Here is a 21,289-nt window from a genome sequence, read left to right on the forward strand (position 1 = left end):
ATTTTCTCCACATTTGAGAAAGTAAAGATCAAAGGCACATTGGGAAACAGGAACCTTGGTTCTTTAGGGGTCAAGCGACAGTCGGCTTGAAAGAGAAGCTACGGCTCTGTCCTCTCAGAAATTAATTTTTTTTTTTTTTTTAATGAAATCTGAAACCTGACTGCAAAATCCCTCACAGCCAGATCAGTAAATCTGCCTCTTGGCAGATGATGTAGCCTAGAAGAGAGCAGACAAGGAGGAGGAAGAAGATTGATTCTCTGCAGCATGATTTCATCAGCTCAGGTGCCTGGCCAAAGCAAACAGCTCAAGCCTTGCTGCTTTGACTGACTTATCTCGGCCAGGCCCAGCCCGGCTCTTGAAGCCAAGAAACGGCTGTCGAAAAAGAGCGATATCATCACTTGCGGGCACAGAGCGCCCCGATAATGACCCCACCTTCCTCCTTATCATCCCGCTCTGCCTCACACACAAAAGCTGCACCTGTGGAAGTGAAGCCTTCCTGTTTGCCTTGGACAACCGACTGCTTCCTTTGCCTCTGTTCCACACACACGCGCAGACAGCCACACACACACACACCCTTCCTCTCTGAGCTCAGATGCTGAGTTTGTATCTGTCTGGGTCGGGGCCAGAGCCTGCTGCCGAGTCAGCAATGTTGATGCATCTCTGTCAGTCCTTCCTCCCCTCCTCTGCAGGTCGATGCCACACATAAAGATCTGGCTCCCTCAAATACGCCTCCTCCTTCACACCAACACTGAAACAACCTTGCATGATCTCTAGAAAGCTGAACGGACACAGAGCAACATTTTGGGGATTATTTTTGAAGCGCCTTATGTGGATACTTTGGGCCCCAAGACTACTCTTAATGAGGCCACTAATTGGGACACAGTGGAAACGGGAGCATACACCGTGCTGTTTCCATTTCCACTACCTTCTCTCCGTCATTCGCCTCGTTGCTGCTGGTTGGTGGGTGCTGTGTTCACCCAAAGCCATTAGTGCATCAATACTTAAACAAAGTGAGCTTGCAGCTGAAAATGAATAATTCATGTAGAGATATAGATTCTTGGGCTTATCATATTCATTGACACAAAAACACTCAAAACTGTACTATGCATGCATGCATTAAATCAAGTTGCTGCCATAAATGCACATTATTGGCTAACACAAACACATCTCTGAAGGAATATTTAAGCATTTTGGCAAATATGTTTAATAAAAAGAGTCAAGAGTTGCCATGGTAAATATGAAGCTACAGCTAAGCCGGTTAGCTTAGCTTAGCATAAAGGCTGGAGGCAGGCGGAAACAGCTAGCTTGGGCCTGTCCAAAGGAAACAAAATCCCTCTAGCAGCACCTCTGAAGGTCACTAAATAACACGTGATATCCCGTTTGTTAATCCACACAAAACCCATAGTGTAAAAATGTGAATTGTGGTTTTACACTTTGTGTGTATAATGGGCTCTTTTACCTCTGCCTTCCTGCAGCTGTGCTTTTGGCAGACCTTCATGTACACATGCAACCTTTCCATCCATCACACTAAATCCCAACACTCCTCACCTCCAGTTTGTAACTGGATGTAAGAAAAGATGAATAAATCTGTAAGGCTTGTCTGCACATTAGTCAGGACAGGATACCAGGCCCACTCACCCACAGCTACCTACGGCCTTGACAAACACTGCTGTAAAAACGTGAGGGCACATTCAGTGGAAGCTGGAAAGCTCAACTCCAGGTGATCTCAACTAGACCAGGCGCCTGTGATTTCCTGCATGCACAGGAGGGATTAATATACAGGGAAAGGCAAAAACAGCTGACAGTCCTTTTATCACGAAGACGAGACATAATGAAATATGACACTGTCACTGAGTGGCGGAGTATGTTATGGCTACACGAATGCTTTGATGGGACAGGTATATCATCTAAAAAGAGAAGCTGCGTGATGAAAAAAATCCTCCTTTTTTAGGAAATGTGCCAAGCTTTTTTGTTTTTGAATAACAATAAGACAAGAACCTTATAGTCTTTGGAGTCACAAGAAACAAGATAGTACTTTCTTCTTAATTCTACTACAGTCATGGAATATATTTCAGTACTTCACAATTTCTGACACTGCCTTTCCTGTTAGTGGATTATCTAACAGAACAGGCCGAATTTAGCCGTCGTCTTACTCCCTCTACATATCCCTATTTTTATATCCACCTTGTGTAACATCCACTTAAGTGAGTAATCTGTGGTGGAGCTCTGATTAGACTTATTATGTGGTGATGAGGAAAGTGACTGTGAGAGTGAGACTGAGGGAATAAAGCCATTAAACGGCACTCTTGTTGGTACTGAAGTGGTATGTTTGAAATGATTGGGCATTTCTGTGTGTAGTATATGTTTCATAGTAGCATGCTTTCCATTACAATGCATTTCAAGCAGTTAAGGCTGTTTTATGAGCATGATGACTGCTAATGGCTCTCTATCACTTACACTGGCTGCATAAGTAAATGTATTATTTGTTACATACTACCCTCATTTACTATTCGCTCTTTGCTATGTGGTGTCTAATAGCAGCAAAAACGTCAAAACAAAACAACAAAACCCCGAACCATACCTTCAGGACAAAAATATGGACATCGGTTCACCACGAGACAACAATGGATACTGCTTGCTGCAAACTCAAGGATTGCTACATTATGTCATGAATTATGTTTGTGCCTTCATGTCATGGGCATTTAAAGAGGAGAAAACAATCACCTGCATTCCACAGGTACAGTAAACAGAAAGCATGCTCATGCTCCAGCCTGTTATGAGCACAGAAATACAGTAACACAAAGACTTTGTGGTCTGTTTTTTAGAAAAATCACAGCTTCAGGTATCACCAAATCAATGAGGGAGAAGGATTACACAAACTTGGCAGCTGAGATATTTGCAGATATAATTCAGCAAAGGCAGCTGGTCTGCAGCAAGCTTGTGGAGGCTGATGCTGAGCTTGACATAATGCACCGCGAGAGTCTTTTACCTTCTTTTTGCTGCAGTAGATTTGCCATTTCTTCTCTGCAGGCAGGGCGAACATGGCTTCCCTGTGTTTCTCTGTGAGGTCAAGCTCATCCTGCAAAAGCGGGAGAAACATAGCAGAGAGGGTTAAGAAGTGTTGGTGAGGAGAGCTCAAAAAGAATCCTCTGATTGTGACTGGATGACTGTATGGAGAGGATAACGCTCAATGATTAGAAATAAAGCATCACTCTCAAAAAATAGCTCACGGACAAGCTGCACAAGCCATCAAACCATCACACTGTAAATTTAGAAACATCCACATAAATCAATGCTGTTTTTCCCCAAAACAAACACGTGTGCCAGGAGTAGTTGCACCAGAGCTCGGTTTGTGCTGAATCTCTTCACGATCACTGGGATAGCACCGTAAATTCAATACGACTCTGAATCAAATCAGATGTCTTGCAGGCTTTAGACGTGTGAGTAATGTGGGGGGGTGGGGGGGTGGGGGGGGAATAAGGCGTGGTCTGCCTGCTCGACATGTGGTAACAAACATCTGGAGACAACATGCGTCACAGTGTATAACAGATACTTCACGGAGGCACACAAAGGGTGCTGCTGGGAAGTGACTAAACACCAGAGAGTTTAAAGCAGATCAAGATTTTGCATCGTGGCATGGCAACGCAATTAAAGGTAGATTCGTGTTGACAATGAACTGTTTTCTGTTTCATGTTTTAATCCACACTGATGAAATCCTCAGGCAATTATGTGTAAATTAGCCTCATGTGAAATAGGTGGTGGAAGTCATGAGAGGGCTCTTAAGCTACTTAGTCCCGGGAGACAATACAATCAGCAGCCTAAACACAGGTTTATTTGTTCTTAGCTGCTCTTTAAGTAACAAATGGAAATTAAGTTAACGTGCTTTCCCAAACAGCCTGATTGCTTGATGTTTTATGGCAACCACTCATCATGGGAATGTCTTGGGGGATGTGTTTGCTAAAACCATCAAGCTCTGTGAATCAATATGTGCGATTTTAAAATGTGGACTATTGACTCACCTCATGAATTAGGGTCCACATACTGACGAGCGAGCACTGAATGAGAACTCATTCAACTGTGTGTATGAAAAAGAGCAGCTACAGCAACAGATTCGCTGTTAATGTTCTGCTTGTGAGTGACTGTCTGTCTCTCTCAGTATGGGATGGAAAAAGAAGCTTTACTTGACATTTAAGTTTTTGGAAATCTTTTAAAATCGATCTGAAGTTCAAAGGTCGGGTTTAATTGATCGTAACAGAGCAGATGGGCCCAGCTGATTCCACATTATGAGTCTCTCTTCCAGCAAGCCTGTTCTGATTACACACGCACATGGTGGCTCAAACTGGGTGAGAAGAAAAGCACGTGGCTGTTTTCTTTTGGTAAACAGAGCAACTGAAAGCCTCCTTGTCGTCACACTCAACTTACTCAATTATGTCTTCATAAAGGGTGGGAGACAAAAACAAGCAATTAGCAGATGGAGGGGGCCGAGACATTAAGAGTTCCTGAATGAGGTCTATTGATGTGCAAAAATGTCATGCTTAGATTACTGTGGCAACCACGGGAGAGGAAAATGGGGCAGGAGAGAGAGGAGAGCACGGCAAATTAGAAGTGACAATAAGACAGAGAGAGAACAGCAGCCTGGCCCCATTACTCACAAGACAGTGTAAACTGGGAGGAAGTGACCGCTTGTTTGCGATTGTCTTAAAATGCAATGGACAGTGTAAACAACGAGGTAAGAATCTATTTTAAAGACATCTTTGATAAAAAGCTGAACTGTACGAACGAGCCATTGTACGAACACAAATATTTGGATTGTAAATTCAGAAAAAAGTAAGTAAGTAAGTTCAGAGTATTTCAGTGTTAATAGTCATCTTCCATAAGCCGTTATTTATGAGGCAGACAAAGAGCTGTCTTGAACACTCTGTACTACGTACTGCTGAATGTGTCTCACACATTTGATGTGGAAACTGTCGGACAACAAAATGAAAAAGTGTTTCTTAAAGCGCAAGACTGATCATATACTGTTTTTTTCAATGCCATAAAAAGACCACCACCAATGCCGCAGTTGGTTTCTCAATACTTTCTGACGTTACTTTGCTGTGTGTGGACTCTCAGGACCAGAATCTACATCATTTGAAATGGCACGAAAATATGTATTTTAAAAAAGAAAAAAAAAAGGCTAAATCATTTCCTACAACAGCTGGACACACTCGTTTGTGGCAAACATGGGTAAAAACAGGAGTAAATAGCGCATTTGTTGGAAACTTCTTCAGCTGCAGATGAACACATTTGGTGCTCTAATGAGTATTTAAAGCGGCGGGATGGTGTATGTGGAATTAACTCAAAATAAACTACAGTGGCCATGCTCATGGTAATAAAAAAACATAAGTCACCCAGTGCAACAGTGTGGCTCATTTATGTGTTTTTAATAGTTTCTGGACAGCAATGGAGGCGCAGAGGAGTGAGCTATATAAGGCTTTAGCTACACTGGCAAAACTTCATTAGTAGGATCAATTAACTGCTGGTTTTTGGTCGTTTTGAGGAATTTGCTGACAGTTAAGAAAAATATAGAATAAGTACAATTAAAACATATTTACTGAGACATTAATTAAAGGCTTCTTTTGAAGCCTTACAATTACTCTGGTCTGATTTTCCTCAAATAGAAAAAGCAGAATAATGTCTCACCACCAACTCGGAGAACATGCCGTCCAGCTCATCGTATCCTGGCATCGGCAGCGCCGGCTCCATGGCCTGCAGGGCGAAGTCCTCACGCAGCCTGTAGGTAATCTCCGGGTGATCGTTGCTGTTAAAACAGCAGAAGATGAAGGAGAGGCCACCGCGCCCGCCGCCGCCACGTTTCCGAGGAGCCATGGCTGTCCGATGTGTGCGGCTGGTCAGGTAGGGAGGGTGGGAGGCTCCTTCAGGGCCTCTTTACAGCCTCCTCCACCTCAGAGTTTGGCCTCCGTCAGAGGGTACTGTGAGCAGAGATACGACACAATGAGTTTTTGGCACAAAAGTAAATCTATTCTCACACAGCGGAGTGACGTTTATGCTTTTTACACTCACATTCACTAAAATCCACACTTATAACCAAACATCTGTCCCCGGTAATGGTTAATGACGCAGGGTCAAATGAAGGGAAAGTACAATGCACCGTATCAGTGAGGGCAAGCACTGAAGGATTCAGTTATATTGTTTACATAATAGGGCCCCGTGAGAGTGTGATGTTTGAAATGGAGACCATAATTTGCCATGATTAGCGTATTCAGGCCTTTTCATCTCCCCTTCCTTCCTATTCAGCATCAGCTTTCCTCTAAAGACCTAATGAGCAATGATTAGAGGGGTGTGTTTACAATGACCACGGTGAGAGGTGTGTGAGGCTTTTTGTTGTTTTGAAGACTGGCCTGGTCATTGTGGGTAAAGAGTAAAAACAGACCTTGTAAACCCTGCGATGAGTCATTAGAAGGTGTGCAAGTCGGCCTGCGTGTTAGATGGCAGGTTAGATTTACAACGTTTGGAGTCTGCGTCAAACTCCACATGCACTGCCTCAATCATCCTGATAATCATCATCTGCAGACTTTCCCTTCCAGGCTCTCTGACTTAGTAGCTATGATTACACATTTGGTTTGGTCCCTAGCAGCTGCAATTTTATCAGTAACGTAAGAATTGTGTGCAACTCTGTTGGACTCCTGCCACATAAGGCCTGCCCCTTTATCACAGATAAAAATACACAGAGATCAGCTGTCATAAATGAACAGCATTGATGAGGAGGGTTGAGCACATTACAGAAAGTTTTGTCCTGCCAGGTGATGATTCATTGTGCATCACCATTTATAGATTTCCAAAAGCTCAAGGGTAAATTTGGGTTGGTTTCAGCCATGCTAGCAGCAGGGCTCTAGGAATGGCAATGTCAGGCTGTCGGTTGTTTTTATCTAGCTTCACCGTGAGAAACAAAACTGTTCAATACTTTGTTTTTTTTTGTTACCACACTAATCATCTATGAGCCACAGCTTTACTTTGTGTTAAGTGCTGATTAGCAAATGATGGTGAACATTACAAACATTACACCTGCTGAACGTCAGCATATTAGCATTGCCTTTTTGACTATGGTGCCAGGCTCTCACAGAGCCATTAGCATGGCTGTAGTCTCTTACTCTTGTTTAATGATACACATCTTATTGTGATCTCTTCGACAGGCATTTTGACCTGGGATCAGATTTAACTGTAGGTGGAACATTTGCTTCTCTGGTTACAGCCATTCAGACATTAACAGTGATGTTTTACTGTGATGTTTTTAAGCTAAAAAACTAAAAGGTAAGATTTTGAGACAAGACAGACCTCGAATCTCACCGCTGAAAACATAAACAGGTCTGATTTGTATCAAAACTACTTATTCATACTAGCACACAGTACAGGCAAAGAGACAGCTCTCAGACCTGCTGGCCCGAATCCAAGCAGGAATAATGGAATAAAGTGCACAAGACCTCTCTGCTGTCTGGCAAAATAAAGACATGGTGTTCAGATATCCACGAGGACACTGTCGTCAGCATGTCACAAAAACAGCTCTACAGTCTCCCTTCCTGCTGTGCGGAGCGATGTGATGCCAAGTCTCATAACCACAGAGGCTGTGCCGACCTGCAGGAATTTCTGGACATCTTTTTTGGTGACCAGCCGCTCGCTGAACATAACCAAGGTCGCTTGACCTTTCCAAGAGTTTTCCTATAAGTCAGAGGCTTCGCCCAGACAGAATGCATCATAAGCAGTGTGATGCAGTCTAAATTTAACATGGTCAGGTCACATACTTCACTGTAATCAAAGATTGCGGTTCGCTCGGCTCGGTGGGACGAGGCAACGGACGACAGCTAAAGTTATCTCTTCCAAAAGGGAAAGTGAGGACATTTCCTATGGCAACTTTGTCGAAGCAGAGTCAATAAAATGTCAGTTTTGTGGTCTACCTAAATAAAGCCTGATGCCATCACTGTCCCATTTTAGTCACTTTTTTTGGTTCATCTGTGCTTCTTCTATCCAGAAGCTGTGCTTTTCTAATCTGGGACAGTCACCGACTTTTTCCGACCGCCAGAAAAACTTGAAATCTGCCATATTATTTACATATTTCACCCTAAATGTTTTTTTTTCTGCCAGGGTTAAGCTTTGAGTGGACCATGTGTTTAGTTGTGTGTGTCAGTGTGTGCATGTATCTGTCTGCAGTGTATCTCACATACTAATGGACCCATTAGCCTTATATTTTATGTGCACATGCTCAAGAGTCTCTTGTTGATGGAGCATTGCTATTTTAACCTGAACAGCTCTTCTATCCTTTCCTGCACTGGTTTAGCAGCCCGGGAACCTACAGACCAGTTGCACGCATTGTCAATCATCCCACATGATGCTACTCAGCCAGTCAAGTATCTGTGCAGTCCAACAAGCATTGTGAATCAAGTCTGTGAGTGCAATACATACACTCAGGGGAGAGAGGACAGACAACAGTCAGGAAAACAGGTGAGTCAGAGAAAGAAATTTCACATGGTGTGTTCTGAAAAAAAAAAGGAAAGTAGACAAAGACAACAGAGCTTTCAATCACGAATAGACAGACTTCACATGTTCTTCCTATGGGCAGTTCATAACCAGCATATCTCATATGTTCTAAGACCACGTTCGTTATCAAAAGCAGCAATGTGAAGAGCCACTATGAGACATATAGGCCAAGGGAGACACATACAGCAAGAGGGATATGACAGCTAAAGAGGGGGAAAAGGACACAACATGACGATGTACATTTTCCAAAAGGCTCTCTGTTCTGATTAAATGCAGCCCTTATTTTACTTGAAATAAGAAAAGAACATTTATTTACTGTTAGAGTACTGTGCTAGGCACAGCGCACACACCTGGTGGAGATCTGAGTGCTCTCTTCTAGTTAATCTTTGCTTTACATGACACATTTAATGTGCTGATGCTCGCAAAACAATGAAGCAAACCAAAGAGGAATATAAGCCAAACACTTTCAAACATGAAGATAAAATATCAGTTAACAATTTAATGTTTTGTTTCAGGGTAAAGTGTGTTGATAATGAATTGTTGCAATGACCATTTAATCAGGCACTCTACACATTAGTCTAAATCACCACTTGTGTCTCTTGGTGGCCAACAAACTAGTAATAACTGGCCGAACTGTCAAACCAAACTTACAATGGTCAAATTTATCCCATTGCTAAAACAATCACTGTTCTCCAAATAAAGACAAATGTACCTAAAGTGCAGTCAAAGCTTAAAGTGTGCCACATAGACCAGGTACCTGAGGCCAAATGGCCACACATGGGATAAAGTACACAGCAGCTCACACAGAATAGTGTATTTATTTTGACACATCCTTGACTTTTCCAAATAGACTACCAGAGGCCTCAGCAGCAGCTGCTTGGCTTCACGGTCACCATCTATTCTAGCATGAAGGGAAGAAGCAATTCAAAGCCCTCTTTGACCATATTAGTCCACAAAACTACCCATCTTTTCCATTAGCTAAAGCAAGCTGTAAACTTTATATAAACTTGTGAGCCGGAGTGGGACAGCGCTGGTCCCCGTCCAGCTGCAGGAACCTGTGGCCATGTGAGGAGGGTGCAAAGAGGCAGACCGTTAGGGCAAGAGGGGGAGTATTTAAGGTCTGAACATGCAGACACTGTGTCACTGTTAAGATTGTGTGTTTGCGCTGTAATTGTTAACCTGCGACACCCGAGTGCTCCCACATTAGCCTCTACAGGTCGTCTGTCAGACGGTCAAGGTTCCCAACATAACAGAGGCCTGTTAGAACAAGAGGACATTCCTCTCATAGCCAGGTGAGCCTTGTGACCCTGAACAACACCCATACAACAACACCTTCCACCTGCTGAGAAGAAACACAGATTACTTCCAATCCTGAACCAAGTATGTACAAGTCAAACAGTCACGCCGACGCTGAGCTGTCCAAACAGTAAAAGTGAGCAGAATTAATAGTTATTTCCAGGAATTATCCTTGTAGTAGGCATGTTTGAAATGCTAACAGTCTGCTAGTTGATGATAATGCCACGCAACAGCTGCACTTTCCATATAATCAAGAAGAATGCTGTTTACACTGACGTAAATCGACTCTTGGACTGTACTAGAGAGACATGATGACTTCTGTTGGATGCTGCTTACAGTACGAGGCAGATTCTTTTGTACTTCTTCATTCATACACATCCAATAATTAAACCCGCCCACCCATATTCACACAAACACTTCTGTCTTTGTCTCAGGAGATTTCTATCCTTGGATAGCCTTGTTGTTTTCGTGACCATGTGGTTTGGTGGGTGACCTGGCGCGAGTCCAGACTGTAAAAAGAACCCCAGTGTTTGTGAAGTGAGTGTGAGTCCGTGCGCTGTGCCTGCCCAAGACCTCTCCACTAGACCTGCACGAGTGTCAGGTCGGTTGGAGAAAAGGCAGAGTCAGAGAGGAGCATCTTAAGCTAAACACAGAAAGACACTCACGTTACTTAACACGTGCGGAGCGGAATGAAGATCAGAAAGTAAGAATTCAGAGATGACCTGACACTTTTCATCCAGCTGTCATCTTCCAGCTCCGCCGAGGCCTCTTTTCCTTTTCTCTGATTTGGGTCTATTTTGGTCTTCACCCTCCTTTTCTGTTCAAGCTTACTTTAGTGTTTATATTATTTGCTGAATGGCGTCAGCACTGACGGTTGGTACACGGTGTGCAGAAGAAATAAAGACTTCTCTGGTGCTGCTATCGTTTGTACGAAAGCCAATTTTTCAGTGCCCTCACTTGCCACAGTACTCATAAGGTACATAATCTCAATTGCCCAAAAACCACTATTTGTGGTGTTGATAGTCAAACATTTGTATGTGATAACAGCAAGTCACAATCCCAAATACTTAAGTAAAACAAAAAAATACGTAAAACATGAAGGAAATTTGCAATACTATGCAATCAAACTACTCACTAAAACAAAAAAAGAGCTTCTAAACAAAACCAAACATGTACTCTAATAGTAATCATGTAGTTTAGCATACCATAACTGATGACGTAAAGATAGGCTTTTGACTGTAATTTAGAAAGAAAGTGGTCAAGCTAAAGCTGATGCTAATAAGTCAAAATGTGCTTCACTCAGAGCAGGAATTCAACCTTGGAGAGAGAACACAGTGGACAGTAGTGTATTGAAAACAGATGTGTGAAATACCTTCTTCTGAACCAGCTGGCATTTCACGGCGGTTTCAGACACTGTGATGTATTTTAATTTTTGATATCTACAGATGCCTAAATGATCAGTCACACTAATGATGATTAGGACAAGACACAGCAGAACGGCTCTGCTACGTTTCTAACAGAGCAAAGTAGCTCTACAGCCACAGGCGACGGCAGGAACGCCGAACAACACCATTAATGACAATGGATACAGGAAGCCCATATTAGACAGCAGAGTTGCTTCACCTTGAATTGTTTTGAATAGGGCTACAGCTACGTCTCTCTCAGGCTCAAGTGCTATAATTAGCAATAATTTACCTTTCTAAAATGTCCTTGAGCAAGACACAGACTCCCTCTCTGCTCCAGGGACATTGTTCTGTCTGACCCTGACCTCTGAACATTCTGTGGAGCGAGCAAATGAAAATTAAGTTTGTCACCAAAAATGGAATGAATAAAGCCTCATGATGCTGTTATTATCATCATCCTTGGATTATGCCATTGCTCTAACCCCAGCCAGCACACATCTATTCAGGCTTTTAATAATCCTGTAATATTACAAGCTACACAAAACCCAAATAATTTTATGTGCTGTTTTGAGCTGCACTGAATAAAAAATATGATGCGATACGATGAAGTGACTGTACAGACTATAGCTGCAACTGTGTTATAGGCAGAGCAGAAAGGCATTTGGTGCACAGAAGTTTAATCTTCTTTTCTGATTTAGGATTTGGGATGGATCAGACTTGCAATTTCATCATCATCTCATTGCAGTTTTTTCAATGCAAAGCATCCAACAGTGAAGGTAGTGCTGTTTTATTGCTCTATGCTACATAGTGCAGTGTTTCTCACGCTGACCAAAAAAATACGAAAACCATTGAGCATAAAAGTGTACTTCTATTGAAAAAGCCACTGTGGTTTAGGGATTGCAGTGTGCTTTTTGGAAAGCCCCACGACTGTTGTGCACGACACTTGGTAATTTATTTTGGATCAATTTGGACAGCTGCAAACAAAAGGCTCAGGAGTCAAACAGCGAAGGCTCGTAGTAGTCCTTTCATCAAAACACACTGCCTGAGCTCGGAGCTGCCCTGCTGAAAATCAATGAGCAGCCCACTATTTGGACACGAGGCGGTTGCTTAATCTGTGAAATTCAAAACTGTTTTGACTCAACCACAAAATGCTCGATAGTAACAACAATGAAAAGTAATAAAACAATCTCCATGTCTCAATGCAGCTGCAGAACACACACTGCTAAGCTTCTTCCCAATGCAGAAACCCTAAATCCTCCACGTTTTTGCTGAAAGCCAACATTAGCAACCTCTAGAAGAACGTAAACTAATCTATTGATCAACCCGTGCTATTCCTGAAAACTGGCTAAAGCTACTTGGCAATTATTTGTATGTCAACCATGGGGTTTCTCATTGTCTAATTTTCTCCGGTTTCGCTATGGTACAAATGGCACAGTGGTGCCCAGTTGTCTTGCACAGCTGGATAGCATACCGTTCATTCTGCCAGTCACTTAATGGCACCCTAAGTACACGATGAGTAAACACATGCAGACTTGGACACACATCAGAAAATAACTGGGCCACGATGTAAATACTGACTGGCAGGTTAAGAGGAGATTAAAATCAATCACTTCCCAGCAACGACCAGTCAGACAACAGGCAGCCATTAAAACTGTTCTTCGTGTGAGAGCAGCAGCGTTAACAGTAGCAACTAACTGTTCAGCTCTGCCTCTGTGCTCGTGTGCATAACGTTACACGATTGTGTGTCAAGATATGACAAAAGGCATTGCCTCTCGAGCATTAATGTCACATGGCTGAGGGAGTTGTGCTGAAGTGGTTCTCAGATTACAGGATTAACATACAGGGACACAGAGAGAGCAGAGAAAGGGATAACAGCACAGAGACAAAGGAAGCATTTCTCCCACCAGCTGATGCATTTTATGCACGTCTACATGGCTGCAGGTTCAAAAAAGTTCACATCTTGGAGGACTTTGAAGCAGCAACAGTGGATTTGTCACAAAGTTACTGTGAGCTGTGACTGCAAAACATTGCATTATGCTGGAAAGTTACGTGATGTAATGTCTTTTGGTGTGGTAGTTTTTCCAGTTTTTATGATGACATATGCCAGCGTGCACATTGATATATGTGTTAATCACTGCTACACTGCTTCCACTGCATTCTTGCTAAACCACTATTAATATTGGTTGTGCAATTAAACAAACTATATATAACACGATCAAAGGAGAACTACCTAAACTTCTTCATGAGGTCTGAAGTTACTATATAGTGCAGCTGAACCAGCTATTTTAAGAATTCATTAACCATTGAAGACATTTATCAAGAAAGATCTGATTCCAGCTTCAGTTCAAGGATTTGCAGATTTTGTCTGTTTACATCGTTCTAACTTGATTCTGACATGTTGGTGGCACAAAACAAGCATCTCCTTGAACTGTGGAAAATGGTGATGGGCATTTTCCACTTTTCACACACAATTAATCAAATAACTGGAAAAACAATCGCTAGTTGCAGCCCTAGTCTGTTTGCTACTCATAAACATTGCATTTTGGTGCTGAGCCCAATTTCCAAGGGCTATTATGACAAACATTACTACTGCTATGAAAAGGTTTGAACTATAATTGCACCCTGCATTGTGTTCAAACAGCAAATACTGAGTAACAATGCGGTAGTTTTCTATTAAAACGGCTGCAGTAAAAATCTAAAATTATGTCTGCGAACTGTTTTGAAACTTAGGCCGATATCAACATAACATTTAACGGCACACAATAAAGCTAACTACCATTCTGCACCATGTTACCAGCACACACACACACACACAGGCACTGCACTGCCTGTTGTAACTGAAAGCAAAGGGAACTCTATTAGCCATGTCACATAGAGGTAATCCAATTGCTTTCAACATCCTTCCCCATTACGCCGACTCGTGGTCTTCACACGTTTCATTCGGAGACATTGTCAGTCGGTCTGTGATAAATCAGGTTAGTTCAAGACCAGCTTCTGTATCTCGAGCCACACCTGTTTTCAACAGTCAAGGTTGATAATCTTGTAAAAAATGATCACCAAACAGGAACGAAACACAAAGGCTGTGATGAGTGCAAGCTGACTAACTTGCCGTGTTTGTTCCTACTGCTGAGGCCACAGCATTACTCCATGAACGCAGTGCTGATAGAGACATGTTTGTCAGATACGTTGTTTTGCTGCCTGGGAAAGATTCAATCACTGCTGAATCCAATTTGCGGTCCACTCTAGCTTTTTACTACTTTCTTTTTCCTTAACAAATGGTTCATTTACTGGCAGACCCAGCATATGTTTGTTTTAACTTTAATGAGCGGTGTATTACAGTAGCCAGTTTTTGAACAAAACTAGAAACAATACCTCTAATCCATAAAGATACTGGATGCTTTGAACACATCTGTGCGACCACCCAAATGAATTTGTGAGGAGAGGTCATGATGATCTAATTACCTATGGTCACACATTAGATGAAGAAATAACTCATTTTTGAGACTGAATGTTATCTAAAACACACCGGACTCCTCCACGCCTTAAAAAGTAATTCAGTGGTATTCCCCTTTTCTTACATAAATGAATAATAGCACAAAGCTAAAAAAAAATGTGCATTTAGGAAAGGGGAGTGTGCGGCTGAAATGTAGGGAGGACAGAGATTAAAAAGCAGGTTAAAGGCTGCTGCTCTTTCTGCAGGCAAGGTTGTCAAACTTGTTCTGCAGACAGCCTCTCCAACCCCCCACTCTTAACATGTTAGCATTCTTCCTCGGGTCAACCCTTCAAGTGGAGGTTAGACTCGGGGCAAAGAGGGAAACTACTCAAACATGCGACAAAACCCTTTCAGAGTTTCATCTTGGTCATCCGGGTTCGGGCTGTTGGCTGTGTGCCACAACAATGGAAAAAAAAAGAGAAGAGTTTTAAAAATAGCTCATAAAACACAAGCAGCCCTCTCACGTCGCTTCATAATTGTGAAAAATCGGCACAAAAAAGGCAATGGTTAACACATAGCACAGATGTTGACATTGCAAACAACTTGCCTATTTGGTAACAGCAGCTTAAGTTTTATGATCCGTAGCTGTCAAGCAGGTTCAGTTTGGGTTATGAATTACAAGTCTGTTATAGCTGCGATATGAATCTGCAATTCTGACTTGTATCCTCTGTGTTTTGGATGTTCTGCATGTGAAGCTCCTAACAAGTCTACTGAAATGTCTTTAATCTAATGAACCAAAGCATCTTCAGTGAGCAGACAGCGGGGACATGTTTTATCATCAAGACTGGAGAATCAAGAAACTTCCATTTAGTATGAAAGAAGGGCCTGAACCGTGTTGTATCTATCGCGTTATAACTATGAAAGCATTCTTTGGTAATCAGAAAGAGAAAATCCTACCAAGAGTGTTTGTATATGTTAGGCTAATGCAGATTAAACTAGAGCAGCAATTATAGGCACTTACACCTTAGGAGGTACATTTGCATGTGACAGGAATTCACTTGAAAAAAGAAGTGTGATTTTTTCAAATGTATCCCCATTTGGAGCCGGCTGTGACATCCTTCACACCAAGTGTTACGATTGAGAGTGCGTGAAAGCAAGTTAGCAAGTGAGCAAGCCAGCAGAGAAGCTGAAACAGTTCAGGAAAAGCTACGTCTGTAAAGATTCTCAGTCATCCAGGTCATGGTTATCCAAGGAGGGTTGAAACTAGTGCAACTGGCCTTGGGCCGCTTGCTTCTTCCGGAGTTTTACTTCGCATGTGACCATGTCAGCTTTATTTCAGCAGCATCATCGCTATACTGCTTTTTTAAGTAAGTTAAGTTTTCAACTAACATTTAGCTGTTTATCAAGCTGCTTATCAAGCTAGTGTCCTAAGAAAATAACTAATAAGATGTTAGACCAAAGTGAATAGAGCCCCTGAAAGCTGCACACAGCAGGATAACTTGTTAAAACACTGTAGATAAAAGTAGGCTGAAATTAAAAGTCATGGATAAATAGCTGAAACGTCCAGCTTCTGCTGCTCCGAGCCGTAGTAGTATGGATGCAAACTTGACCAAATCAACCGAAAAAAGTGAAATTAATTTTGCATTAACAAATAATGTTCCATGTTTATATATTAATAAAATCCAGTTTAAAAATTGATCCAAATGAACACATCTGAAACATGATGAGTGGTGCTGATGATGGGGCGCTTTAGCTTATCTGATAGAGCCGATACATGTCACAAAAAGGCTGGAGACAACTGAGGTAGAGGATCAATGAGACTATTAGCAGAACAAGAGAATCAGTACCATCATCGAATCAGTGTTATCTAGGTTATGTCTGTGCTTCTCTCTCTGTTTAAGATTTGATTATTACAAGATCAGCATCACCGTGAATTAGTGAATGACAGAAAACTGGGAAATTAGAGAAACAGCTGAAAAAACAGAAAAGAATAAACCTTTGCAAAATGTCGACTTCGAACGATCGAGAAGATCATAAAGCACCAACAGTGTGTGTGGCACAAGGAGCAGTAAACATTATCATGTGCATCACAGCTGGACAGAGTCCAATATTAGTCCCAGATTCATTCCTGAGCAGTATAATGGATAACCTCTCAGATCATCAATAACGGGGTGTGGACAGCGTTGTAATCTCTTCTAGGATACCCTGAGCTGCAGCCTGTCCTTTAAAAATCCCTACCTCTTCCTCAGTTGCTATGGAAACCAGAGCAGTGGGTGACGGGTGCAAGCTGGGTGGGTGGGTGATTTAATGTAAGCCCCTTCCACCGCACATTACCCTCCTTTTTAATCTGCTCTGGATGTTTATAGGGGAGAAAATAGGATTGTCTCTCTAATTCAGTGCACAAAAACAAATAACAAAACCCATCAAGGATTACAGGGGGAATCTAGCTTGCCATCACTCAGAGGCACCATGAAATCCTACAAAGATGAGCTGTCAGTCCTTTGTAATGCATCAGTCTGTGTAGTCTTTACATGCAATGTAGCCCACACTTAGCCTCTCGAGAGAAGCTGAGGACTGGAACCTGAGAAGGATGGGCAGCGACAGGAAATGGGAGAGGTGAATGAGCAGACCCCTCTCTGCTCAAGGTGACTTTCCTTTTCATTGACTTGATTATGTGCACTCCACCCCCATCATGGAAAAAAGTATGCCATCCGCTCTCTCTCACACTCACTTGACACTGATAACGGGCTGCATTCGCCAAACCACAGAGAGAAGCTAGTGGGAGGTAGTCGCCCGTAGCCTCTGTATGTGTGTGTATGTGTGTGTGTTTGTGTGTGTGCGTGCACATATTTCTACCACCACCTCACCCTATACAGACCAGCCTTGTCATTATGGGGCATTCCCCGTATACGCAGGATAACTCTCTCACTGCAAAATCAGCCCCAGGGCCCCGTCTGAGCACCCTGTCATCCTCCCCCCACCCCCCACCCCTCCAGTTACTACGGCAACACTGTTTTCCGCACTGACACCTCCTAATTAGACAGACATGACACAAGCACCTACGTCTTGGTGAGAGGAATCCAGCCTGCATCCTGAGGAGTGATAAAGCAAACCAGCAGCCCCAACTCCCCTCATGCACACACACACACACACACACACACACACACACACAGAAGATGATAGCCTCAGACTATCTACCGGTCACATGCAGCCTATACACACACATTCCAATCAGCAGATAGCCGGCTCCTGCATCCTTTTCCTTGCACTCATTTGATTACAGGGTAGAATAGGCAGATTCATTGAGCTCGTCTTACCCTGTCCAGGAGTGAGCTCGCTTCTGTTGTGCTCTGGGCATTCCCTTTATATCCTCAACTCACTGCAGTATCCTGCTTTCTGCACTGTCGACAGAAAAAAACACTGCTCGTACACGGCATGCAGCTAGCATTCTTCTGCGCAAGGTATGTGATCCACGCAGGTTCAAAGTCGCCTGCTTGAGGATTGGAATCCGAAAGGCTGTCAAAATCAGCTAAGAGGAGAATCCCAGTTAGAAAGAGACTGCTTCTCTGTGATGGCACGGGGGGCAGACAAGGGATAAACTCGCCATATAGCATGAACTGCAGTTGAAGAGCCTGCGAACAGCCAGCTGGCCGGCGAGAACTTCTCCTCGGCGTATCCACTCCCTCCCTAACCTCCTCTCTCTGCAGAATGCTGTGGGGGCAGAGGGGACAAGCACAGATGTTACTGGCTCCAGGCCACACCCCTTTTCAACACTCCCAATCCTAATAGGATGCAGCCGAGCCGTGGCCGCCGCCCAGCTCACCCCCTCCCCTCCCCCCTACAATGGCTTTGGACAAGTTGTTTAGGGTTTGTTTGGAGAGCTGCAGGAAGGGAAACAAAGCAAAGGTGTAAAACCTGCCTGGTGTATATGTGGGTGTGAGATGGGCTACGGATGAAATAAAGTAATGTCAAAAACATGCATTCAGAGAGAAAACAGAAGAGTTTTACTTGCCACCCTCCACCTTAAACTCCTGTGTGTAATAAAAACACATTCAGCCCGAGAAACTGAAAACGCTGCACACATCCCATCCAAACAGTCTGGCAATGTTGAGAAAACTGCCAAAATATCCAAAGGGTTTCAATCTAAACAATCCCAGGCACTCCCACATGATTTACAGCACAAGCATCGCTCCTGTATCTCAGCTAATTACTGACTCACAACATCCAGCATCCATAAACATTCCTGCATTGCAACACAGTGATATTTTTTGGACTGAATGAACACCGCAGTAATGGAAATGTGTAAGGAATTTGGTTTTCTGTGGAGGATGCTCATCAAAAAAGTATTTCACTTGAAAGAAATGTACACAGCATCACAGTAATTTGGCTTTTTGCTGCAAGATTTCACATGCAAACCGGTAATATAATAATATAACCATTTCAGTGCTTCAGTTCACTGTTTTCCAAGTAGCTTAAGTGAATAAGTGAAGTCACAAAAACAAAAGCACAAGACCCCATTATACCACTACTGCAATAAAACTCTGTGGTTCATTTAGACATCGACAGACTTTCTGTTCTTCCCTTTCCCTTAAATTTTGCCATGAAGCTCAAAAAAGCAGCAAAAATGATCATTTCATTCCAGGACCTGAACATGTTGTTTTGAATGCAGTGTACATTCATTAAAACGCGAATACTGAATGAGAAAGCTGAACTAAACTAATATTTTCAAATACACTGATACTTGATCTCATCAATGGGAATACTGCAAATACTGCTTTTAACCTTTAGATGACTACTATACAGTATCCGATCAGGCTCTGTATTGGCAGATATCCAAGTCCTTTGATATTGGATAAGGATCAGAGACAAAAAAAAAAAAAAAAACAATATGAGAAAGGTGTTGATTCAACTCTGAGGTAATTCTTGGGGCGACTGCATCTAACCCAATTACTGCTTTGTCCATCAGGAGGTGAGAAAATCAGACGTGTTCTCATGCAAGAACAGAAGTCAAGTACCTGATTCAGGCCCTTCAGCTTTCCATGCAGGTGTTGACGAAATAACTGTCATCAATCAGTCATTAACTTCCTGTTCTTCACAAGTGAGTCAGGCATTACAGGCAGTAACGAGACGTCATAGTGCTTTTGTTGTATACTTTGTTATTCAACCCAGCTTTGTCCAATCAGCGTATGCATCAGGAAAAGTGGCAGGAACACAGCAGAGTATCATATGCCCTGTAACCGAGACTGTGGATTTACACTGCTCGCCAAGAAAAGTCTGGACTCGGACACTTCTCTGCCAAAAGGAAGTCACAAATCAAACTTAAAAGAGAAATTCAAACTTTTTCCTCAACAGCTGTGAGTGAGCACTCAGCAACTTCGAGTATTAAAAATGCCGCCTTATTTTTTCCCTTAACCGTAAAGCAGCACAAAACAACCAGTTCCTTTAACAAGAGTATGGAGGTTCAATAAGGTCCTTTCACTTAATTTTTGAGTTTTCAAACAGCTGCCTCTCGCTGCCATTTGGAGATGCCAACGTGTAAAGTTGCCTGCGGCTTTAAGATTTCTGGACCACTTCCAAGTCACATGTCCTGCTAGTTGACATAATACAATCTTCTAAAGCACTGCAACTTTCTGCTTAGATCTGAAATGTCCATATTTGAGACCCTGCTGTGGTCTGATCTAAGAAACTGGGCTGATGTGAAACAGTTTATCTCCACAGGGCTGGTGTTACAGACATCAGTGGCGAGCCGCGCCAGTGCAGTCATGAATAGATAACAGTGGAAGCTGTACAGTCCTGGGTAGCTGCCTCTAAAAAGAATGTCATGCAGCTGGAATAACAGACAGGTCCCGGTTCTCATGCGGGGCTTCTGTTCTGGTGGGACAGATCATCCGTGTCAATAAAAACCAGGACTGATGTTTTGGTGAACTCAAGGCCACCAGGTACATACAGCAGGAAGCCTACAGGACACTGCAGATGGTGAGACTTTTACAGACAGTGACATTGGGAGTTTTGTCTGTCCAAGTTTTCAAGAACTCACAGTAATCAAAGCCTCTATGCTAACGCTAAAGCCAGGGAACTTCATGAACTAGAGATTTGGGTTCTTCTAACCTCCTTGTTTCTGTCTGGTATGAATGGAGACACTGTCACCCCCAGTGGATGCTTTGGATAAGAGAGCTTTAACCATCATGGATTGTCTGGAGAAAATACTGATCAGAACAGTAAGACAACGTACACTTACATCAGGCACAATAAAGATTCAGTGACATAATACATGAGAAGCTCTTCATTCCAGCTGTGGGTTGATGATTTGCAATGTCACATTTGAAGGTAGGAAGTGCTAAACGTACTCTGCTACTAACAACTCAAACAGAAACTGAAGGCCCAAAAACACTGTGTGAACCTTCTGTCTCTTTACTGCACTTTGCTGTTAATTATCAAGCATGTACGAGCAGACAAATCAAATTTTTGCCTGCTGAAAATCAGAAGGAAAAGGAGAACCATTTGTTATTGACAGGTGAAGAGGCAGACAGGAAACGGGGAGAGACAGGTGTATGGCACCCAACAATGGCCTCTGTCTGGAATCAAACCAGTGACAGTTGCAAGCATTCGGCCATGTGGCACCCAC

The 21,289-nt window shown here is 42.7% G+C and overlaps 1 protein-coding gene across 3 annotated transcripts in view; it reads right to left on the reverse strand.

Annotated features, from left to right (window-relative positions):
* Nucleotides 1–21,289, reverse strand: part of daam1b (dishevelled associated activator of morphogenesis 1b) — a 45,616-nt gene that overhangs the window by 13,750 nt on the left and 10,577 nt on the right. For 2 of the 3 annotated variants that reach the window (XM_076756023.1, XM_076756021.1), the window contains exons 2-3: nt 5,683–5,972; nt 2,990–3,079 (exon numbers count right to left, since the gene is read on the reverse strand). In XM_076756023.1, the coding sequence (XP_076612138.1) occupies nt 2,990–3,079; nt 5,683–5,868 (276 nt within the window). In that variant the 5' untranslated portion in view covers nt 5,869–5,972. Of the gene's footprint in view, nt 1–2,989; nt 3,080–5,682; nt 5,973–17,981; nt 18,380–21,289 lie in introns of those variants that run through there. The other variant, XM_076756022.1, reaches the window with a different exon arrangement.

Source organism: Chaetodon auriga, chromosome 18, assembly GCF_051107435.1.
Source record: "Chaetodon auriga isolate fChaAug3 chromosome 18, fChaAug3.hap1, whole genome shotgun sequence".
In the NCBI taxonomy this organism is placed as follows: domain Eukaryota; kingdom Metazoa; phylum Chordata; class Actinopteri; order Chaetodontiformes; family Chaetodontidae; genus Chaetodon; species Chaetodon auriga.